General features: G+C 38.4%; 3 protein-coding genes and 2 pseudogenes across 4 annotated transcripts in view; 1 reads left to right on the top strand and 4 right to left on the bottom strand.

Moving 5' to 3' along the window:
- The window catches only part of LOC149110460 (uncharacterized), a 74,840-nt gene that overhangs the window by 23,763 nt on the left and 28,809 nt on the right, over window positions 1-22,268 (bottom strand). The gene's annotated exons all lie outside the window — the stretch shown is intronic.
- Window positions 4,951-6,144, bottom strand: LOC110060226 (uncharacterized; annotated as a pseudogene).
- LOC149110463 (uncharacterized) lies at window positions 9,897-19,422 on the bottom strand. Its single transcript, XM_089291448.1, has 4 exons — window positions 19,330-19,422; window positions 19,144-19,239; window positions 17,416-17,509; window positions 9,897-10,761 (listed from the first exon to the last, which is right to left on the bottom strand). The coding sequence occupies exons 1-4, from the start codon at window positions 19,420-19,422 to the stop codon at window positions 10,589-10,591; spliced, it is 456 nt and encodes a 151-aa protein (XP_089147574.1). The 3' UTR covers window positions 9,897-10,588.
- On the bottom strand, window positions 15,894-16,951 carry LOC149110464 (uncharacterized). The gene has a single exon (XM_089291979.1). It carries the CDS (start codon window positions 16,816-16,818, stop codon window positions 15,946-15,948), a length of 873 nt encoding a protein of 290 aa, XP_089148105.1. The 5' UTR covers window positions 16,819-16,951; the 3' UTR covers window positions 15,894-15,945.
- LOC149110462 (uncharacterized) lies at window positions 20,014-20,727 on the top strand (annotated as a pseudogene).

Genomic DNA, 22,268 nt, shown 5'->3' with positions numbered 1-22,268 from the left:
TATATACAATATTTTACTGACGATAATTTTGGACTGTATTGACAACAGTCCTCTATTTTCTGTTACATACCAATGCCTCGCCACTAAGCAAACAACTGATACGCCAAACAAAATGGCATCGCCAGGGCTATTTACTCACGTAATTACTAATTAAATTTAGTCTGTTTATCTCACGAATTACACACGTTGTGATTTCCTATTTTTATTTCAGCTAGTTCTTGCTTCATTAATCTATAACTTTTTTATGGCGATTTTCTTAAAATTCTAGTGAGTACAGGTACTAGCTTTATCAGCTGTTGTCTGAAACATCAGAACGTACAACAAACGTGATATGGACCGAGGCCACGTACACTATAGAATATGATTACATAAATATACACATATATTATTATATATATGAAAAAACAGAAGAACAATGATTAAATTGTTTCACTTATGCTGAGAGTACTCTATACAAAATAGATCAAAGTGTGCAGCATATGCCGTGACAGCACTGCGTGACGAACAATAACGGCTGCAAGATTGTGCTGCGCCGACACGCTTATCAGCAATGGTCAGCAATCGATCAAAGGCAATATTTTGGCGCAGCACAAAGCGAGCAACTATCTACAAATGTCTCAGCCGTTTTAGACTTTGATGCAGTGATGTTTATATGCGCAAAAAGATGGTCACAGATTCATAGTATTCGACCAATAATAGGTTGACAGTGGGCGATGTACATCGGACGTTAATCTTGTGTAAACAAAAGCGAACATATGCTTTATGTGCGACGAATGGTGAGAGATCGACTAGAAACACGTCAAATCGGCTTTGGACCTGCCTTTTACAGCAAATCAGGTTAGAACATTTCGAAATTATCAGCTCTGTGTCTATTTCAGCTTAACATAGGTCAAGTCATGTGGCGCATGCTAAAATATACGTCTAACCCGTAAATTGAAATTTGACGACGGATGGTCAAATATTTTTGACGTACTTTTTTTTTTTTTTGAAAATACATTCTTTATTGATACAGATAAACCTATATACAGTACAATGCAATAAACTACAATGTTAACAGTTGCAAAATTAATACATTTATAAGCTATAGTAAATAAAAATAAAGAGAGATTTAATAATAATCATAATGACTTAACCAGAGTAGACCAAATCTGGAGCATCATTGCATGTAAATTTTAATCTAAATCTTCCAGCCTGTACTTAGAGGAGATTTTGCTGACAAAATCTGTGATGTGAAGAGAATTATTGTGTAACTTATTAGTATAGATAAAGTAGCGAGCAAAAAGCATGGTGTAATTAAATTTTTTCAGTAGTTCTTTATTGGCAGGATTGGAAAAAATCCCAAATAAATATTCTTGATTTGACGGTTTGAACGAAGAGTTATTACAGTTGTTGAACCATTGCACCACTTTTGACAAGAAATCTTTAGTAAAAAGACAGTCTGAAAAGGTATGATCTATCGAATCTTGTTCTCCACAATATGGGCAATCACTGTCGTTTTTGATGCCAAATCTACAGAGCTCTTTTTTAGTTACAACGATTCGGTGGAGAAATTTGAAGTGAAATTCCCTCAGCTTATTTTCTCTGGAAACCTGTTTAATCGATAGAAAAAAATTTTCCCATTGTTTTGCACATATCGGCATAGATTTACTCCATTTAGTTGGTCCAGTATGTGGACTATTATTAACTTGTTTGTTCAATAACCAGTAGAAATCCTTTACCTTCGCAGTTTCAAAGTTTACCTTCGTTGAACTATCAAGATCGAAAATTGAGTGGTTTTGTAGAAAGATGCTCTTGGAGAGCGGTTCCAAGTTATTGTTCTTTGTCTTGGCCAGTAAGCTGTCCGGAATAGCACTTCTAACTTGATAGTAATTCAAGAAGTTAGTTTTACATTTATATTTCGCTTTAAAGGCTTGGTATGAGAGTAGCTGACCTTGTTCATCTAACAGGTCACTTATCAAAATAATTCCTTTTGAAAACCACTCTTGGATAAAAAACGGCTTGCCATCTATTAGTATTTTCCGGTTATTAAATAAAACTGTTTGGCCCAGATTATAATTATACAGAGTTTTAAGATCATCGAAGAAGGAGAGCATGTCCTTATAAAAGGTAGGTAATTTCGAATCAAGGAAAGTCACATCATAATTACAGCGCAGTAGAAAGTTTAAGCCACCTAGCCTTCTCAGGAAAAAATCGGGTACTGAATTCCAATTCGAGTTTGCATGTTTCAGCAGACGAGGTATCCATGCCAAACGCATGGCCTTTAACGTTAGACCTACATCAGTCATACGAATACCACCTTTATCGTAATCTTGGTAAAGGCCTTCTCTTTTAATTTTGTCCTTTTTCTTGTTCCAAAGGAAACTAAAGAGTTTCCTTTTAACAGTTGTGATAGTATCTTTTGGCACATTGGTGTTAGAGGCTGAATACAGAATTTGTGATAATCCTAAAGATTTAATAATCAAAACTTTCCCAAATAAGGTGAGGCTCCTTGAACTCCACATATCGAGGTGGGTTTGGAGTTTTTGAATTTTTAAGTTGAAATTGTAGTGATCATTGTTTTTGTCGTCGTAAGAGAAGTATATTCCCAGAATTTTAACAGGATCGCGTGGCCATGACAGTTGCAACGGTGTCGTTCTGTTATTGCGCCATTTACCCAACCAAAGTGCCTTGGTCTTTTTGACATTGAGTTTTAAACCAGAAACAGGCGCAAAGTCGTTAACTAAACAGAGGGCATTGTCAACAGAGGTAATATCTTCGCAAAAGAGGCTAGTATCATCTGCAAATTGGCTCACTTTAACTTCATTGCCATAAATATTTATTCCTTTAACCAGCTTATTCTGGCGGATTTTATTGGATGGTATTTCTGCTCCCAAAATAAAAAGATATGGTGATAGGGGGCAGCCTTGTCTGACACCCCTTGTTGGCTTAAACCAATTTGTCGCAAACCCGTTGTTAAGAACTGCACTTTCAACATCAGTGTAAAAGATGCTAGTCCACCGCTTTACGCTTTCTCCGAAATTAAAAAGATTTAACACACTTTTTATGAATGGCCATTCCAAAGAGTCAAATGCTTTTCTGAAGTCAAGAGAAACCAAGACACCCGTTAAATGCTCATTCTTAGTGTATTCGAGAACATCACTGATGAGTCTTAAATCCTCACCTATATATCGCTCTTTCATGAAGCCTGTCTGATCTGGGTGTACAAGTTTTGGAAGAATTGTCTCAATCTGTCTAGCTATGGCTTTCGAGTGTTATTAGTCTCCAATTCTGAAGGTCTAACAGATCCGAATCAACCTTGGGAATAAGAGTAATTACTCCACGGCGTTGTGAGATAGACAATTTCCCAACTTCATAAGCCGCATTTAGGCTTTCCAATAGATAACTCCCTACTGAATCGAAAAAGTATTTATAAAATTCTACAGTGAAGCCATCCTCACCTGGCGATTTGTTTTCCTGAAATGATTCTAGTACTCTTTTGCATTCATCGAGTGTCAGAGGGCCTTCTATTTCTTCTCTGTCTTCATCCGAGAGTTTCGGAAAGATTACATTTCTGATAAAGAGGTCAAATTGTTCTTGTGACGTGGATATTTCAGAGGAGTACAGGTCCTCATAAAATTCCTGGATGGCTTTCAAGATTTCCTTTTCTTCTCTTATCTCTACTCCGTCCTGTTTTCTGAGTTCGTTGATGGTCTTTCTGCTGAAGTTTCTTTTTTCCAAGTTGAAGAAGTATTTAGTGGGTTTTTCCCCTTTTTCTATCCACTTACATTTAGATCGAAACATTGCAGCCTTTCCTTTGCGATCATATATTGAATGAAGCTCTGTCTTTAAAGCTTCGTATTCATTTAAAGTGGTATTAATATTCAGCAGGTTATTACTGTTACAAATTAAGTTGTCGAGGAGATCAAGTCGCCTGGAAATTTCAGTCTCCCTTTTGGAAAGTGCTCTTGATTTTTGTTTTGCAAATGAAATAGACTTCTCCCTTAATTCCATTTTCATTAATTCCCAGAATAGCTGTTTGTCTTGAACGAAGGAATACTTCTCGCGTATTTGAGGTATGAGTTCGCGAATATGTGCTATATAGACTTCATCATCAAGCAAGGTATTGTTAAATTTCCAGAAACCAGGGCCCCTTGGGATCGTCACGGGCAAAGACAGATAAAAATAGATTGCTTTATGATCAGGTGCAATCGACACGGTAATTCCAACTTTGCTTACATACTTTACCAAAGATTTTGCCACGAGAAAAAAGTCTATCCTCGACTTAACCTGCAAGGATTTAGATTCGTATGAAAAAAGCTGTAAATTCGGATGGCGAGCTCTGTAAATGTCGATTAAATCAAAGGTTTCCATGGTGGTTAGTAGCAAATTTCTAAACGGTGTAGGTTTCCAAAATGCTCCGCCTTTTTTGTCCTTTTTTGTTAACGTACAGTTCCAATCGCCCCCGATGATAATATTTGTCATTTCGGACTTGTCTATGATGCAATTGTTCAATTCCTGAATAAACTCTAGTTGTTCTGATTGGTTGTTAGGTGCGTAGATATTGCATAATGAAGTTTTCACGCCATTTAAATGCGTGGTGATTAACACAATTCTGCCTGTATTGTTACTAAAGAAATATTCCACATTATTGCTTATGGTTGGATCTAATAAGATGCAAACACCCTTGCTATGGTGAGTCCCATGAGAAAAAAGAATCTTACCTCCCCATTCACTTTGCCAAATTGATTCATCATTTACATCTGAATACGTCTCTTGGAGAAAATAGAAATTGGCTTTCTGATCTTTCAAATAAGTAAAGATGCTCCTTCTTTTGGTCTGATCTCTTATACCTCTAACATTTAACGAAATAATCTTGAATTTTACATTGGATTGCATTGCACACGTACAGGCTTCCTAACAAAAATTAATAATCAATGTACAAAAAGAAGCTAAACCCCCCGACAATAATAAAAATAATAATAATAATAATAATAATAATAACCAAAAAGAAAATAGCAAAACACACACACGCACACACACAAACAAAAAAGAAAGACCTTTAAGAGGTTGTTTAACCTTCGCCCTTGTCCATTTGGATCTTTCCCTCATGTCAAGACATAGATTAAATAAGGCGAGACAATTTTCGACATATCCTGACATATCCTACCGTAACCGTTCAAACGATCTAGAGGTTATTTAAATCATGTTCAGAATAAATTCGAATAGGTCTTCCCTCAGGGGATGTCTTCACAAACACTTTACCGTCGATGGTCCACACTCCTAGCAGCGATAACTCATCTTTCCTAGCATTAGCTTTTCCCACCAACTCTCTGCGGAAGGCTGTCAGGTTTTTATTGATGAAAATCTTGCTGGCTTGAACTCGATCTGCTGCTGTAGCATCCGGAAATATATCGGCAAACTATACATTTCTCAGTCGAACTCTCTGTTTATAAAGAGAAGATTTCACTTTATGACTTACGAAGCGTACAATAATTGGGCTGGATTTCTTTCTTTTCACTCGATGGCAAATGTCGATATCGTCGGGTTTTACTTGAACGTCCAACGCATTGGCGATTTTGAGTACTGTGTCTTCATTTTCACGAATACTTTCAGGAATACCGACAATTTCGAGCGAGTTCTTTCTCGAATATTGCTCCAAATCGTCCAAGCCATCGTACAGTTCATTTAGTTCATCTCTTTGCAGAGAGATTTTTCGTTTAGCTGCATCAAGTTCGGCTCTCAGTTCCTTGTTGGTGTTTTGCACATCGCTTAGCACCGGTCTTTGTCGCCAACAACTCGTTTTCCAATCTCCTAAGCGACGACTTCAGTTCACCAACTTCGTTCGAGAGTTTGTTGTTCTCCTTGAGGATATTTTCTGTGGTTCTTTGTATACTAATGAGTAAAGTTTGAATATCGTAAAGGTTGGGTTCTTTTGTACTGTCAACCTCTTCTGCTTCTTCGACTTCTTCTTCGCTCCGTGCGTTGTCGGTCGCCATGTTCGGGCGCTTGGACGCAGATATTTCTTCCTCTGTAGAACCTCTTGCACCTCTCTTGTTCTTTTTACCTTTTGTGATAGGCATTTGTCTCGGGGGCAAACTTAAATAACGATTCGAGGGAAAGATTTCTTCCCGCTCAGAAAACGTGGCCGCTCTCGGCCATTGCTCACGTGACGTGCTTTGAAAAGCTCTCGCGTCGCTCACAATCATTTGCCCAAAGAAATTTTTACAGGAATCTGTAGACCATCCTTCTGCAATTCAACCACCAGAAGCTTGGTCCATTTGAAGGTTTCGCACATGGTGAAAATTAATTATATTCACGAAGTACTTTTAAGGGAATGAAATACATGTCTTCGAAATTTAATTATTGTACACCCAAAAAGACAACGCAACATTCCCTAAAATCAACCCATTACACATTTAAACATTGCAAAAAAATATTTGAGTGTTTTAAAGACGGAAGAATGATGTGGTTTTGCATGCGAGGCTCTCAAACTTGTTTAATAAAATGGTGCGTCAAATGACGATTTTAACGGAATTTGGTAATTTGCATATTTCTTTGAAATAAAAGGATATTTTGCCCAAAAAACTATCCAGTAGTTTTTGTCATGCCCTAGCCTATCTACCATAAAAATATGAGCGAAATCGAATTTTCGATCCTTGCCGAGTTATTTTCTATTTTTATGGACAGGGACTCTTAAGGAGTTTGTATGTTGCATGACACAACATGCATTTTACAATCATTAAGGTGGGGGTATACATGAAAACACACCATTTTTTCAAGCTTTTTACATGGCTACGATTTAATTCCAAACCATGGCAAGGTATACATTTCTAGAAAGGTTAAAAACCAAAGATCATAAAATATATTTTGTACCCTAGAACTGTATTGTAACCTGTCACCGCTGATTAAACCTGCCACCTGCTGAAGAATGCTAGGGCTTACTTGAGAAAAGATAACTCCCACAAAAATTGATCAAAATGAATCATTTTTTCACTTTTTTAAATGAAGAAATATAGCTTACTGTTTTAAGAATAGAAATTTTGTAAAGTTTAAAACACATCAAATAGCGACCATTCAAATCTGATACAGAAAATCCGGAATAGGCCAGCATACATTTCAATGCATAACTTCCACAAAATGCACTGGATGGAAAAGTTCTATTCTTAAAACACAAAACCGACTTAGAACAACAAATCCTGAAAATTTCAGCTCAATTCGACAAATCTTTCTCAAGATATCTTCTCTCAAAGGCAAAAATAACTCGTTTTGAGAAAACGAGATTTGAACTTACAGTAACAGAAATGTTTCTCAAAATGAAGCTTTAATACCTTAAGATTCAAATTCCAGCAAAAACAAAAATTCGATCTTTTACAGAATTTTCATGTGTACGCCCGCCTTAATTGCGTTCGACTCAAGGATAACACCACCTAATTTGTGGAGGTTCCTGTGACTTCTTGGGTGTCCTGTGTAACCAAGGTGGAAGCTCTGCGAATTCCTTTCAATGAGTCATCTACCATTTCGGCGCCATCTTGAATGAGGTAATGCTCATGTGCTATTGCGCACCGAGTGAGTGATGTACTTTTCCAGCTGCGTGACTCATTCCTCGAGTACCGTACTTTGTTTACGTTCGTACTATGTACAGTTGCTTCGTCGTGAGCGCTGTTTCGTCGTTCCGTCGTCGTCTTGTTAAGTAAAAGATTTCTCACAGATTTGCCAACGCCTGAAGGAAATGGATGCTGTTTCTGGCTTCCGTAGAATCCACCGAACGCTGTCTTATTTTTCTCAGGATCTGCTACTGCGCTGAATAGCTGGTGGCAATATTTGAGGGAACCTTGTGGCGAAAAAAAATCCACGAAGTGAGCCCTCTTCGTTGGCCATTGAGCCAAAAAAGTCTGACCTTTTGTTGCCATGTTGCCTGGATGTTTTCCTGGAAGACTTGTTTCAGTTTCGTTTCGTAACAAAGCGAAGGAAAACCTTCAACACTGCGCGTGATGTCTTCTTCGAATAACATTTTAATATCAAAGAAGCAAAGGAGCTTCGGCCCTCGCTATGTTTTAATACATTTCGAAACTTTAATAAGCTAGGGATCAAATAAGAGACAGATGTCCCCTGCAAAAACCACTGATATAACGAGCGCATGAACGAATGAACGGCAGAGAAATGAGTAGCCAAACGAATGCAAAGCAAACGAACGCCCGAACACAACACAACGCAACCAAACAAACAGATGGTCGAAAGTGCAGACAGACACTCACCGCCTAAACGGCAAAAGGCAGTTTAAGGAACAACGACAACAACGCCAAGGACATCGTCGTTTATATTCTACGACTTTATATTTAACCTGGCCGTCGTTGGTCACGTCCTCTCGAAAACGTAGAATGTGGCTGTTTCACGTTGTTGTTTTGAAAAGAACAGCAAAGAAATGTACAAAGAATTATAAAGCACGCCTACACAACCACTGTACACTGACGTTGCCGTTGTGGTTTCGAATGAAAGACAGAACAGCCAAATGAACAACCAAACGAGCACAAAGCAAACGAAGGAAAAAGAGGGAAATTCTAGGAAGAAAGAAAGTCGACGAGACCGAGAAGTTAAGTTTGAAAATAATTGCAATCAGACAACGAACGCAACAACGTCAGAAAGATATTTTCTTATGTTTTGACAGAAGCTAGCCAGAAGCGCCAGTATTTATCTGCCCTCCTCTAAGTTTCTAAGAGAGTAGCAACAGTTGAAGCCTTGAAGATAGCGTAAATTTATACCGGCCTAGCGTAAACGAAGGTCTGAAACAGTGAACACATTATTATCTTCCGCGGATTGGTGGCTTACAAGGAGCGTGGCGATAGGGTATAACAGTACTCACGAGTGACCACGAGTGACCACGAGTGAGATTACATCAAAATATGTCAGACATGTTATTATTACGTCATTATGAGGCTATTTCATCAAATAATGACCTACCCGCAAGAAGTTATTTACTAAGGACCTTGTCTGCATAATGCATTCTTGCTGAAAAAAAAAGCCCGTTAACGAAGATTTTTAAAGCCTCTTTTACACCGTGGAAGTGTTATCTTTTAATTTTGCTCCAATTGTAGCTAACTGCTAAAGAGAAGTTATCACACCCAGGCCTTTGAGGCGCGCAAAATTCGTTTTCATTTCTACACTGCATTAAGTTGGTCAACAAATTTGCGAATAAACACAAACATGCTTCTGGCTAATCATCAGCCCTCAGTTACCTCAAGTTCCTAGACTAACGATACCATCTCAATAATTATATTTACACCCCGGGATTTACACTTGATTGCAAACATAGCGCCTAAACCGTCCTTTGAAAAGACAAAAAGTCGAAACAAAACTCTAAATACGTGAATTGTCAACTCTAACTCATCACAATTTTTCACTCAAAACGCCGGTAAAATCGTGGTTTACCTGCAAGGCATTTTGAACTACTTCAGTTGCTGTGTACAAAGTCCGTAACAGTTACTCTTTTCTCTCGTGTTATTTTGTTTAAAAATGGACCATTTTACAGTTGTCTGCTTGGGGACCTGGCCTTTGAATGACAGCGAGGCTGGAGGTGACCTTGCTTTGATACAGACCTCTCTGCTTTTGTCATGTAAATGCACCTAATTAACATTAGAACAACTTCGTTTTACACAACAAAAGCGGGGAGGCCTGTATCAAAGCAAGGTCACCTCCAGCCTCGCTGTCATTCAAAGGCCAGGTCTCTGGGCAGACAACTGTAAAATGGTCTATTGAGTTCCTTTTAACGTAGCTACATTACTAATGGCATACAGGTATCTTGAAACCTTGTAGAGATACTTTTCATGTATGTCACTGATTACAATGGTATATCTCAGTTCTTCCTAATCATAACCTCTGTTTTTTTTTTTTTCTAACTTGATAAACTACAGAAACAACTGTATTTGAAAGCAATTTAATTTACAGTTTTTTGCAGAAAACGATGTATAAGAAAAACATACACTTAAGATATCTTATCATGTCTTAGACTGCAAGCAGTCTCTCTTTTCCTCGAAAATCGCACGTCACGCTCACAGGCACTCTCGCACGCTTACTTGTTTTGTGTTCTTCCCCGCGGATTTTCGAGGAAAAGAGAGACTCGCAGTCTAATCACGTCTACGTACACAGAACTGAATACTCTGTCCCAGTCTGCAAGAAGGAATCGTCTGGAAAATCTGCACTCATGTCAGTCAAGATATTGCTCCTGAGATGATACGTTCACCATTGCCATCGCCTGTTTTGTTTTTTATTTTTCAATATTTGAAAGGAAGATAAGAACGTCGTCAGTAATTAACCTATATTCGAGGAGACATTCTGCTCCCCATACTCCTTCACATCTTCCTTGAAGCAAGTCTCTCTTTCTTGCCATACTCTAGGACAAACCATGAACAGTTAACCTCTTTTGGCATGTCACAGTATCTTTCCTAAAATGTTGCATGCTAATCGAAAGACACGACCTCGCCTTGAAAAACAAGTCTTTGCTAAAATGTTGCGTGATAATCCGAACGATAGCACTTCGTGACAGTCCAAAGGAAAAGGTAGCGTGACAAGCTAAAGAACATCTTTGAAGGAACCTAACGCAATTGGCATTGTGTCACGTATCTTCATCTCTGCCAGGAACAACCTCAATGCCCATACTTCTTGTTGAGCCGATGATTATCTTGCACAAGCTTTCCATTGGTACATTCTTCATCGACGAGTCTTGCTTCTTGATTTTGGCAATTTCATAAATTTGCTTCAGGGTCACTGTACCAGCAACTTGTCTGCCTAAGAGTCAGAGGAAAGAACAATAAGGGGCAGAAAGGTTCGAATGTGACAGCTCAAAAGATTTTGACTGATAATTTTCAGTCACATGTTCAAGATTTGAACCAGTCGCAGGAAGGGAGGTGGAACGGTGGGGGGGTTAAATCCCATTTCCCAGCCCACATTTTGTCCAGATCCCAATTCTAATTCTATTCCTATTCTTTTGTTTGTGATTCCCAGTCTCAGGGACCCAAGTCCCAGGGACTCATATCCCATCTTCCCAGAGAAAAACTACATTAGGCAGGGGTTACATTACGTGCCGGCAACCGGTTAAAAAACTGGCTACTTCAGTTTCTGAGCCACTTACTTTTCGTGAAATAATACATATGTATTTGAAGTTGTAAAGAGTAATAAAGGGAAAATACCGTTTGTTTGGAATGAGACTGAACCTTGACTGTCTTTTTCTCAGGACAGTCAAGGCTGTAGCTAAGGAGGGGGAATGGGGTTAGAGTGTGGTGTATGTTTTCAGTTACGCTAGCACTGTAGGATAAAAATTGAAAAATCTCTTTGTATCCCTTTTTGTTATTAACTGAATCATTGGACAATGCAAAAAAAATTCAAGCCTTTTCATTGGCTTAGCCATCATGGGTTATGAGCCATTATACCATGCTCTCCAGACATGGTAAGCATAAGCACGATATTTTGGGGGGGCATTTTTATTTTTATTTTAGTCTGGTTGTCTAAATTTTGGGGGCATTTTGAATAAAACAATTATTCCACTGGCGCCTATTTTTTTTTTTTTTTTTTTTTTTTTTTTTTTTTTTATTATTATTATTACTATTATTATTATTTAAAGTAACACGTCTTAACAAATTACACGTATCACAAATTACAAAAAATTACAATAACAAAGTACTCTGGCATGGCTACTCCGATACTACAATGTACATTACTTATTTACATCAGGTGTTACTTACATTAGGAAAACGAATAACATAAAATAATTAATTAATTCTGACAGCACACATTAGCTACAATTAAATTAAACAGGATAAAAAAGCAAGAAACAGAAATAAAAAAGAGAAAGAAAAAAAAAACAATAAAAGGAAAGGAAAACTTAAAATTACAAAATAAGCAAAAAAGCAAACAAACAACTCGTAGCGCGGGGAAGGGGGAGGAGGAACGATTTCTAATCTTGATTTAATACAATTAAAAGTAACTTAGTCTATAAAGTTTGTGACGAGCATTGTTACGTTACGAGTACTTTTTCGGTGTTAATTTACAAATTTTCAACTTTGTATTTATAGTTGATTCTAGCAATAAATTCGGGTAGTACAAGTGAACTGTTGTTTAGTTTACTTATATACACATAGAAATTCATAAAAAGGAGGGTGTAATTGAATTTTCTCACTAGCTCCATATATGTTGGGTGTTTAAAGGTGGCGAAAAGCGTTTCTTTTGTATCTGGCTTAAAGTTTGAACCATTCTGAGTGTTAAACCAATTGATGACTTTGCATGTGAAGGTTTTTGTAAATTCGCAGTCGATAAAGGTGTGATTTATGGAGTCTGGCTCACCACAGTAGATGCAGTCACTGTCTGTATTTATCCCATATCTGAAGAGTTCTTTCTTTGTAATGACAATTCTATGGATAAGTTTGAATTGAAATTCTTTCAACTTATTTTCTTTGCATGTTTTTGAAGCCATTTTAAAGACATCTGTCCAATTCTCTGTGTCTATTGAAATATCTCTTTTCCATCTTTCCGGGCCAGTATGAGGTGATTGGTGTTTCTTAACAAGAAGTAGGCGGTAATAGTCTCTTGCCTTATACGTTTCAAAATTGATTTGATTAGTTTCGTTCAGTAAAAAAAATTTCCAGTTTTCTCTATAATTAAAGATCGAGTTTTGCCCTAGGACTCGCGCTCTGTTCTTCAAGCTCACAGGAATTGCACTCAAGATTTGATAGAACTGGAGAAAATTTGTGTTACAATGATATTTAGCATGAAATTCTTGAAAAGTTAGGTATTGACCGTTTTCATTAAAAAGCTGTTGGATCGTGTGGATACCCTTGACAAACCATTCCCTTATAAATAGCGGTTTTCCATCAACTAAGATTTCTTTGTTATTAAAGAGAATGGTTTCGGTTCCTTGATCATAATTGTACAGAGTCTTGATTTCATCAAATGCAATAAGTATGTCTCTGTAGAATGTTGGAATGTGCCTTAAATATTTGACATCGTAGTTACATCGAAGCAGGAAATTGAGACCTCCGTGTTTGTTAAAAAAATAGTCCGGTACTACTTTCCAATTGCAGTTATCTCTAAAGAGAAGTCTTTTGATCCATGCAAGTCTGAGCGATTTTATCGTAAGTTCGATGTCAACCATCCGTAAGCCTCCCGAGGAAAGGTCTTGGTACATACTAGTCCGTTTTATTTTGTCCTTCTTATTTTTCCAAAGGAAACGAAACATTTTATCTTTTACCATTGGCACTATTTCCTTAGGGACGTTAACATTTGAAATTGAGTATATTAAGTTAGATAACCCCAAAGATTTAATTATCAGTACTTTTCCATAAAGTGTTAATCCTCTCGATTTCCAAATGTCTAAATTTGTCTGCAGTTTTTGTACTTTCAAATTAAAGTTCATCTGGTTATTGCCTTTTTCGTCATAGGAAATATAGATTCCTAGTAATTTTGTGGGAGTATTCATCCATTTCATCCCTAGTGGTTTGGTTCTATTATTCAACCATTTCCCTAACCAGAATGCTTTTGTTTTCTCTACGTTGAGCACTAATCCAGAGAAATTCCCAAAAGCACTCATAGTTTTCAGGGCTTGTTCAGCAGAAGCCACATCAGCACAAAATAAGTTGGTATCGTCTGCAAATTGGCTTAGTTTGATCTCTGAGCCAAAAATTCTGATTCCTTTTATGGTTGAGTTTTGTCTTATTTTGTTTGATAGTATTTCTGCTGTCAGGATAAACAGATATGGCGAGAGTGGGCATCCTTGTCTAACTCCTCTAGAGGGTTTAAACCAGTCCGTTGCAAAACCGTTGTTCAAAGCTGCGCTTTCTATGTCCATGTAGAAGATCTCGATCCATTTTCTTAAGCTATCACCGAAATTGAATTTTTTGAGAGCACTTTGAATACAAGACCATTCCAGTGAGTCAAAAGCTTTTTTAAAATCAACTGATATTAATATACCTGGAGTGTTGTTCACCTGAGTTTGCTCCATAATATCACTTATTAATCTTACATTTTCTCCAATATATTTTCCTTTTATGAAGCCCGTTTGGTCCGGATGTACGAGTTTTGAGAGCATTGGCTCAATTCGCCTTGCGATGGCTTTTGATGCAATTTTATAATCCACATTAAGTAAAGTGATTGGTCGCCAATTCTGTAAAAGCAATAATTCAGCGTCGTCTTTCGGTAAAAGCGTAATTATGCCTCTACGCTGAGAGACCGATAACCTCCCATGCTCGTATGCTCCATTCAGGCTTGCTAATAGATCTGCTCCTACAAGATCAAAGAAATGCTTATAAAATTCTACGGTAAAACCATCCTCGCCTGGTGATTTTCCGTTTTCAAAAGTCTCCAATGATTTTTTACATTCTCCATAAGTCAAAGGACCGTCTAAAGCATCTCTTTCTGCATCATCTAGTTTAGGAATTTCCATGCTTTCGGTAAACATTTCAAAGCTATCCTGTGCATCTGTTGTTTGAGAATTATACAAATTACTATAATATATTCGGATCATTGATAGAATTTGTGTTTCATCAGTAGTTGTTTCATCATTTTCCAATTTAATTTCGTTGATAGTTTTTCTATTATAGTTCCTTTTTTCTAAATTAAAAAAGTATTTTGTGGCTTTTTCGCCCTCTTCTACCCAGCGGCATTTAGATCTGAAGATTGCAGATTTACCTTTATTATTATATTGATGTTGGAGTTCTTTTTTGAGGTCATCATATTGTTTAAGGATTCCGTCAATGTTATCAAGGTTCTGGCTATTGCAGATTATTTTATCCAGCTCATCAAGTTGTTGTTTGATCTCCACTTCATGCTTACGAATCGCCTGTGCTTTTCCTTTAGAGAACGAAATGGTTGTGCTTCTTATTTCCATTTTAATCAGTTCCCAAAACAGCTGTTGGTCATTTACATAATTATATTTTTCGCGAAGCTGAGGATATAATTCTAGAATTTTGGTTGTGTATTCCTTGTCCTCTAATAGAGAATTATTGAATTTCCAAAAACCCGGTCCTCGAGGATTCTCGTTCGGCCACGACAATGATAATAATATCGTGTTGTGATCTGGTGCTATTGAGGTTTGGATGTCCACTTTTTTAACAAATTTTGTCAAGTGCTTGGATATTAAAAAGAAGTCTATCCTTGATTTCACGCCTAACGTTTTAGACCTGTAAGAGAACTTGTTAACATTCGGATAACGAGTTCTTTGTATGTCGACAAGGTCAAGGGTATCCATGGTGATATTTACCAAATTCCTATATGCTGTTGGCCTCCAAGGAGAACCACCTTTTTTGTCTTTTTTAGATAGCGTACAATTCCAATCACCTCCTACTATAAGAGTTGTAATTTCCGATTTGTCAATTAAGAGACAATTTAGTTCTTGAATGAAACTTACTTGTTGTGTGTGGTCGTTGGGCGCGTATATATTACAAAATGACAATTTTAGACCGTTGTAAGTGAGGTTGATTAAGATTATTCTACCGTCCGCGTCACTGGATGTGAAGGTCACTTTTTCTTTTACCGTTCGATTAATCAAGATACAAACACCTTTGCTATGAGAAGTCCCGTGAGAAAAGTAAATTTCACCTCCCCATTCATTTCTCCAAACGGCTTCGTCGCTTACTTTGGAAAACGTTTCTTGCAGAAAATAAAAATTGGCCTCCTGATCTTTCAAATACGTAAAAATGCTCCTTCTCTTAACCGTATCTCTGAGACCTCTCACATTCAATGAAATTACCGAACATTTGTGTAGGTGTAATTTATGCATTTAAGGATAGATTTTTGGAATAAAAAATTCGGTTCGCATTCCCCCTCGTATTAACGATTGTAAGCACCAAAACAAAACAAAACAAAACAAAAAAATTACCAATAATGAATTTAAAAAACAGACCTATTTTAGGAGTTCCTTCGCTTAGCAATCCAGTCCGTAGTCCCTTCTTTTATTTAGCAGTCCTTTGATATTAACACAGTTTAGAGATCGTCTAAGTCCTCTACGCAATAAATCCTTACCGGTGCTCCGCTCGGCGATGTCTTTACGAATATTTTTCCATCCATTGTCCAAGTGCTGGTAATCATGTTATCTTTCTTCATCTTGTTTGCTTTCCAGAAAAGCTCTCTTCGATAATTCGTAAGATTCTCGTTGATGAATATACGCTGGTCTTCTCGAGACGCGAAAGCATAGCTTGGAAATACGTCAGAGGTTTTCACGTTTTTAAGCTTGGTTCTCGCTTTGTAGAGAAGAGATTTTACTTTGTGGCTCACGAATTTGACAATTACGGCTTTAGTGGTTTTTCTTTTCAGTTTGTGTGATATTTCTATATCTTCCGGTTTGATATCGACGTTTATGGCTTCTCCAATACGGATAACAACTTCATCGGTTGATGTGTACGCGCCTTCAGGTACGCCCAAAATTTCCAACGAATTCTTACGAGAATATTGCTCCAGGTCGTCATATTTTTCTTCTAAGTTATTCATTTCTTCAATATGATCTTTTAGTTTCATTCTTGTGTGGTTAAGCTCGTTCCTCAACGTGTCATTTGCTTTCTCGGCTTTGGTAAGTTTCGTTTTAAGCTTCTCCGTTTCCCTTTGGTTGGCATTTAGGGCGGATTTCAGCTCTAGAATTTCTTGCTTCAGTTCTTGGTTTTCCCTGAGTATCGTTGCAACTGTAGTTTGTATTTCAACTAGCATCTCCTTGATGTCAATTAGGTTTGGTTCGGGCTGAGTGGCTGCAGCAGTTGGTACTTCGCCGACACTATCCGCCATATTGCATCGTTTCGAAACGTTATCTTCTTCTTCCAATGAACCTCTTTCTCCTCTTTTATGTTTCCCACTAGTCTTCTTCATTGAAATTGGCACTACATAGCATCACTCCAAGATGTGATTAAGGTCGAAAATACCAAGGAAATATTATAAAAGAAGGAAACTTAAGCTCCGCTCAGAAACCACGTCCAACCATGACGGGCTCACGCACGCTCTCCTTTTTTTACGCACGCTCTCCTTTTTTACGCACGCTCTCCCTGGCGCCTATTGCAAATGAGATAATTAAAACCAACTTGACGCAACACGCCTTGTTGGCTATCTATCATCTCATATCCAACGTGTGCTCGTGGTTTATTGTTAACTATTTTTCGCATTTTGACCTCCTCCAAAATTGATGTTTTCTAGGAAACATCTCCAAGAGAATGCGTAAAATAACATTTCAAAGCCTCTCAATTTCAAAAGTTTCTGGGGAGCATGCCCCCAGACTTCCCTAGTGGCAAGTGTGCACTCAGTACTCACATCAGTGTCAGCCATTTACTTCATGGAACAAGCCTTGAATTACTCCCTAAATTAATGAGAACCCTGTGGTACATCTTGACCCGGTACTTTGAGACTTGAATTTAACCTGATGCTTAATAGGGTAATGGAATAAAGAATGCTGAGACAAGGACAACTGGTTACCTGGTTTAGATGCTCCTTTCTCAATCCCTGCTGCTGCTTTGAGGAAATAGGACACTGGAGGAGTATTAGTCTCAAATGTATAAGTCCTGTCAGCCTGAAGTATGAAAGATAATGTGGCCTGCTAGCAGAATATTTTTCTCTCAAAATCAGGTAGGGAGTATGAGGCAACCTGTTTGAGACTAAAAGGGATCGGGAAGAAAACAGCCCAGCCTCTTCTCATCCATACAGCCCCACTGCATTTAGGCTTGCAGATAATTATAGACAACGATCAGACCCTAAGAGAGAAGACTGGCTGCTAGCAGTCTAAAGAAAAAGTTGATACCAGCACCTTACCAGGACTTTGGGCAGCAAGGGGACTCAAGCTCCCTACCCAACCATTGTCTGGGAAATTATAAACTTTTGGTGACAAGTAATTTTTGGTAATGAATGTTCCCAAAATGCAGGGAATAGCATCTCATAGCTAGAAAGCCAGATACCTTTTGTGGCAAAGCTAAGAAAATGACTCGGTGAGCAATGCAACAGGTGGGGAGGCAGTGTAATGTGATACTGTCACTGATAGTGTCATGCAATGCAAAAGCTTGAAAATTAAAATGTGTTCCACTACATAACATGAACCCAGTTGAGCAAAAAACTTTGTAAAATGTGAAGTTCTTTGAGTGTCTTATATCTGATGAAACTGAGACCTCAGGCCCCAGTTGTTTGAAGACTGCATAATGCTATCCACCAGATAAATCGCTATCCACTGTATAAGTGTTAACAAACCAAACCATGCTATCCGATTGATATTGATTTATCTGGTGGATAGTGTTATCCACCTTTTGAACAACCCAAGCCAGAAAGATATATTTTTTACTTTGGAATATGACAACATCACATGAAAACTGGTAATAGGTTACTAGGTGCTGTCAAACCTTGTGTTTTTAGTGAAGCTTAATAATTAGCTTATCTTATTACCGCTGTTTCTGGAAAAACTGAAAAAATTTACCGAGATCAGAGCATGCTAAATTTCTCACTACCCCGGCTCCCTGTAACCATGGCCTGTACTGTCCACTGATCAGTTCTCATGGCTTTACCCCTCTTGCATGTGAGCCAATGGTGAGCTTGCTCACAGGCTGTTAAAGCATTTCAAAGAACACACATTGTAAAATTTCCCAGGTTGTCATGCTTTCTTTACAAAGATGTGCTCTTTCCCCAAGTATCAAACCCTCCAGTCCAGCTAAACTAGTTGTGACGTTGCTAGTATTTATGGTGTAGTAGTTTTCAATTATGTTCCAATTCTCAAACTGAAACATTTTGGGGGCACGCCCCATTGATTCTACAACCCCAAGGTTCTGGCCATGCCACGCACCCATTCCCTTCCCTAGAAATTGTGGATCTACCCCTGCCAATCAATGAGTTTTACCCAGCTACAGATGGACATTACACTTAAGGTCTGGAGAGCAATATGTTACTGTTAGAAATACTATCCTGAGATACTGCTCTGAAATACTATATATCCTAACGTTTGAGAAATTAAACAGCTTTGGAGAATAACAGAGAGGGTTTAAAATATCTGTAACATACCAGACTACTTGTTAAATTTGACCAAAGATAGAGGGAACTACAAAAAAAGGACTGCATTGTGAACCGACCAAAAGTAACTTTTGCACCTCAATCTTTCGTACAATACAGGCTCAAGAAAATCGCGAAAAAGCTTAGCTATTGGGGCGTTTATCATACACAAATTACCTTGTAATGGATGATTGTGGGGATCGGAACTCCAGTTATGATGTGTTGTGTTCGTTCGTTGAACTCTTTGCAAAACTGAGCTATGTTCACTCCGCGCTATAAAAAGCCAATCAAAACAGAAAAGTAATTCTTCCAAAGCTCTTGTAAATAAAACGAACTCGAGACGATAGCAAAGAAAATTTTTACCTGACCAAGAGAAGGGCCTAACGGAGGAGAAGGAGTTGCTTTTCCAGCTGTAATGTACGTTCGCAGAACACCACTCATTTGCTTCGCCGCCATCTTGAATATGAACGAGCAGCAATCCCAGATTACTTTGCGCGATCTGCAAGGACGAAGAGGGGGGGTTTCCCCCACCGACCCAGAATGCACTAGTACGGGGTTTTCCCTCTAGGTTTTTTCTGGTTCCCATGCTAATTAGGGTAATTGTTATCAAAATACCTCTGCGGCATCAAAATTTAAATAAAACAGGAAAAACGACACGAATTCTCCCGAGAGTGAAACTTCTCGTTTAAGTTTCTTCCCCTGTCACTGAGCTGTGCTAAGTAACCGGGGTATGTTATCAAAGAACAAACGGATGGGGAGAACTTGGTGTCTGATCTAACTCTCTGCTGCGAAAAGAGCTAGAATTTCTCCCAAGTGCTTTCAGTGTAAGAGTAGTCCCAATTCCTTGAAAAGATAGAGCAAACGCGAAGATTGGATTCTGCGATCGATCGAAAAATCCCAACAATGGAGGAGTCTCTTGAGAAACTCGTCAGAAAGAACGATGTTCTGGGACAAATTGGAAACCTGGTGATCGAACGAGATGCTGTTTGGAAACGAAACGAAACTGAAGTGACGCTGCGAAAGCACAAACATCTCTGAAACGAAATCGTTCTTCTTCAGTTTGATCCTAATTTCAAGTCAGATGGCGTCCGTTGCCGTCACCCTTCATGCAAGAACAAGAACTTGAAAGCAGCGAAACGTGGCCAGGGAAAACGGGATCTGTACCTTTGCTGCGATCATCGAGAGGAGCTGAAAAGCCGTATTTGTCGAGCCTTTGAGAAGGTAAAGATAGAGTTCTCCATCAGTAAATTCACCTCAGAGCCAGGCCGCTTTGAAGGATACACATCACTGATCCTTGAAGGAACCTACCGTAACGCAAGGAAGCTCCCTACCATAAGAGACACATCTGAAATCGTGAATGTGAAAAATTTCTTGACCATAAACAGTACCCTGCTGAACCCTGATAATGATAACTTGGGGATTGCCCTGCCTCCTGTCTTTCACATTTTCCGCCTTATGTTACAGAACACACGGAGCATGGACAAACTCCCGCAGAGCCTGCTAAGCTTCCTTTAAGAAGTTGTATGCACGATCCTGTTCGCCTTCGGGGTCATCTACACATGGGTGTCACTAGCAAACCTGGGGAACCAGATAGGGGTTGGTGTGGGTGGATGCATTGGCCCAGTCGGTTTTGTTTTGGGACCCTTGGGTGGGGCCGCTGGTATTGCCATAGGAGGGTTTTTGGGAGGCTTTATTGGCAGTGAGATTTACAAGCTCACAAAAGAGCACAGTGACCAGGAGGACCTAGCCAGAAATGGATGACGGCTGTACTGGAAAGTGGAAATTCAAGAGCAATGGCAAATCAGTTTAATCCAAACCTACTGATGTACATCATTAATGGGAACATTAATGGTGGTTTACGAATGAATTTGCGGCGCCTCGAGTAGTTTAGGCATCTCATGCTCTCTGATAGATTAAGTTTATCCACCTAAGCACTCGAATGAATTCCATGGATTATTTTTATTACTGACTGTAGCATAGAGTCCTAAAGCGATGACGTCACGTTACCATGACGCCGAAAAAGTCGGTTCTAAACAAACTCGTATTGCTTTTCAAAATGGCGACGCTTTCTATCGCGTCGTTGCTTTCCTATTTTTCGACCAATTGCAACTTTGGCTGTTTTTTCTCAAGTATTTGAAAAATTGATTTTTAAGCAACTCAGTAATATTCTATTTGAATACCAGCTCGGTTTTCGTAATAGCCGTTTGACAGCCCAGGCCATAACTCAACTTACTGACACACTTAGGAAGGCCATCGATAGCAATCTATATATCTGTGGTATATGTTTGGACTTTTCAAAAGCATTTTGATACCGTAAATCACATAATTTTACTGAAAAAGCTAGAAGCATACAGTGTTGGAGGTCTTCCTTTGAAATGGTTCAGTAGCTACCTGACAAACAGGCAACATGAAGACCTGAAGACAAAACAGGCAACAGTACACTGCACTAGGAGACATAGAATCACCTATGGAAACTATGACCTGTGGAGTCATTCCCTAGGGGAGAGCGCTGGGACTACTGCTATTTCTTATTTATTTAAACGACTTAACTAATTGCTGCCATAAGTTAAGCTTCAAAATTTTCGCTGATGGTATTAATGTTTTCCCTTCGGCGAACCACCTTAAAACAATTGATGTCGCTGCTTTGTAAGATTTAATTAAATGGCTCCGAAAAGAGCTGTTCAAAAGAAATGGTAGCTGTATACCTTAAATGAAATTAAGGAACTAGAGTTTGCCAGCATCAGGTGCAAATGACTGGACGACACTTCTCAACACTAAAATGATAAGAGATACTCTCTTTACTAATTCTGAAAATGAAAATGAAAACCACAAGAACTGAGAAGCAACAGCTTGTAGTAGTGTAACGGAACTTCCAGGATATAGTGGGGTTTTAGCACATGTTTGGTTCTAGATCGACGAATCGAAATTTGTGTCTGCTGTCAGTATTTACAAAAGTTACCAGACTCATCTGTTCCTTCAAAATAACATCACTTTCTACATCGTTCCAGTCACTGTCATCATTAACACCAAGCTAAAATGAAAGACCAGGGTGTGGTCTAACTTAACATTACTAAAGCCTTTAATTTTATCCATATGTTAATTTAAATCAACAATGATTTAGATAAACATATACAGGCAAAAACTAACGATAGATAAATCCGACGTTTCGGCGACATCTTGGCGCCATTGTCAAGGGAAACTAATTAAATATGCGATTTCAAGGGTAACTAAGAGTTCAGAGTTTCTAATTTGCATAAGTTAGACAAAGACTTTAGCGCGAACTGAGTCTGATTGTACATTTA

The sequence above is a fragment of the Orbicella faveolata genome, unplaced genomic scaffold, assembly GCF_042242905.1.
Source record: "Orbicella faveolata isolate gen_17 unplaced genomic scaffold, um_ofav_v1 contig_24, whole genome shotgun sequence".
NCBI classification, from domain to species: Eukaryota; Metazoa; Cnidaria; class Anthozoa; order Scleractinia; family Merulinidae; genus Orbicella; species Orbicella faveolata.
This window is presented reverse-complemented; position numbering and strand designations above follow the sequence as displayed.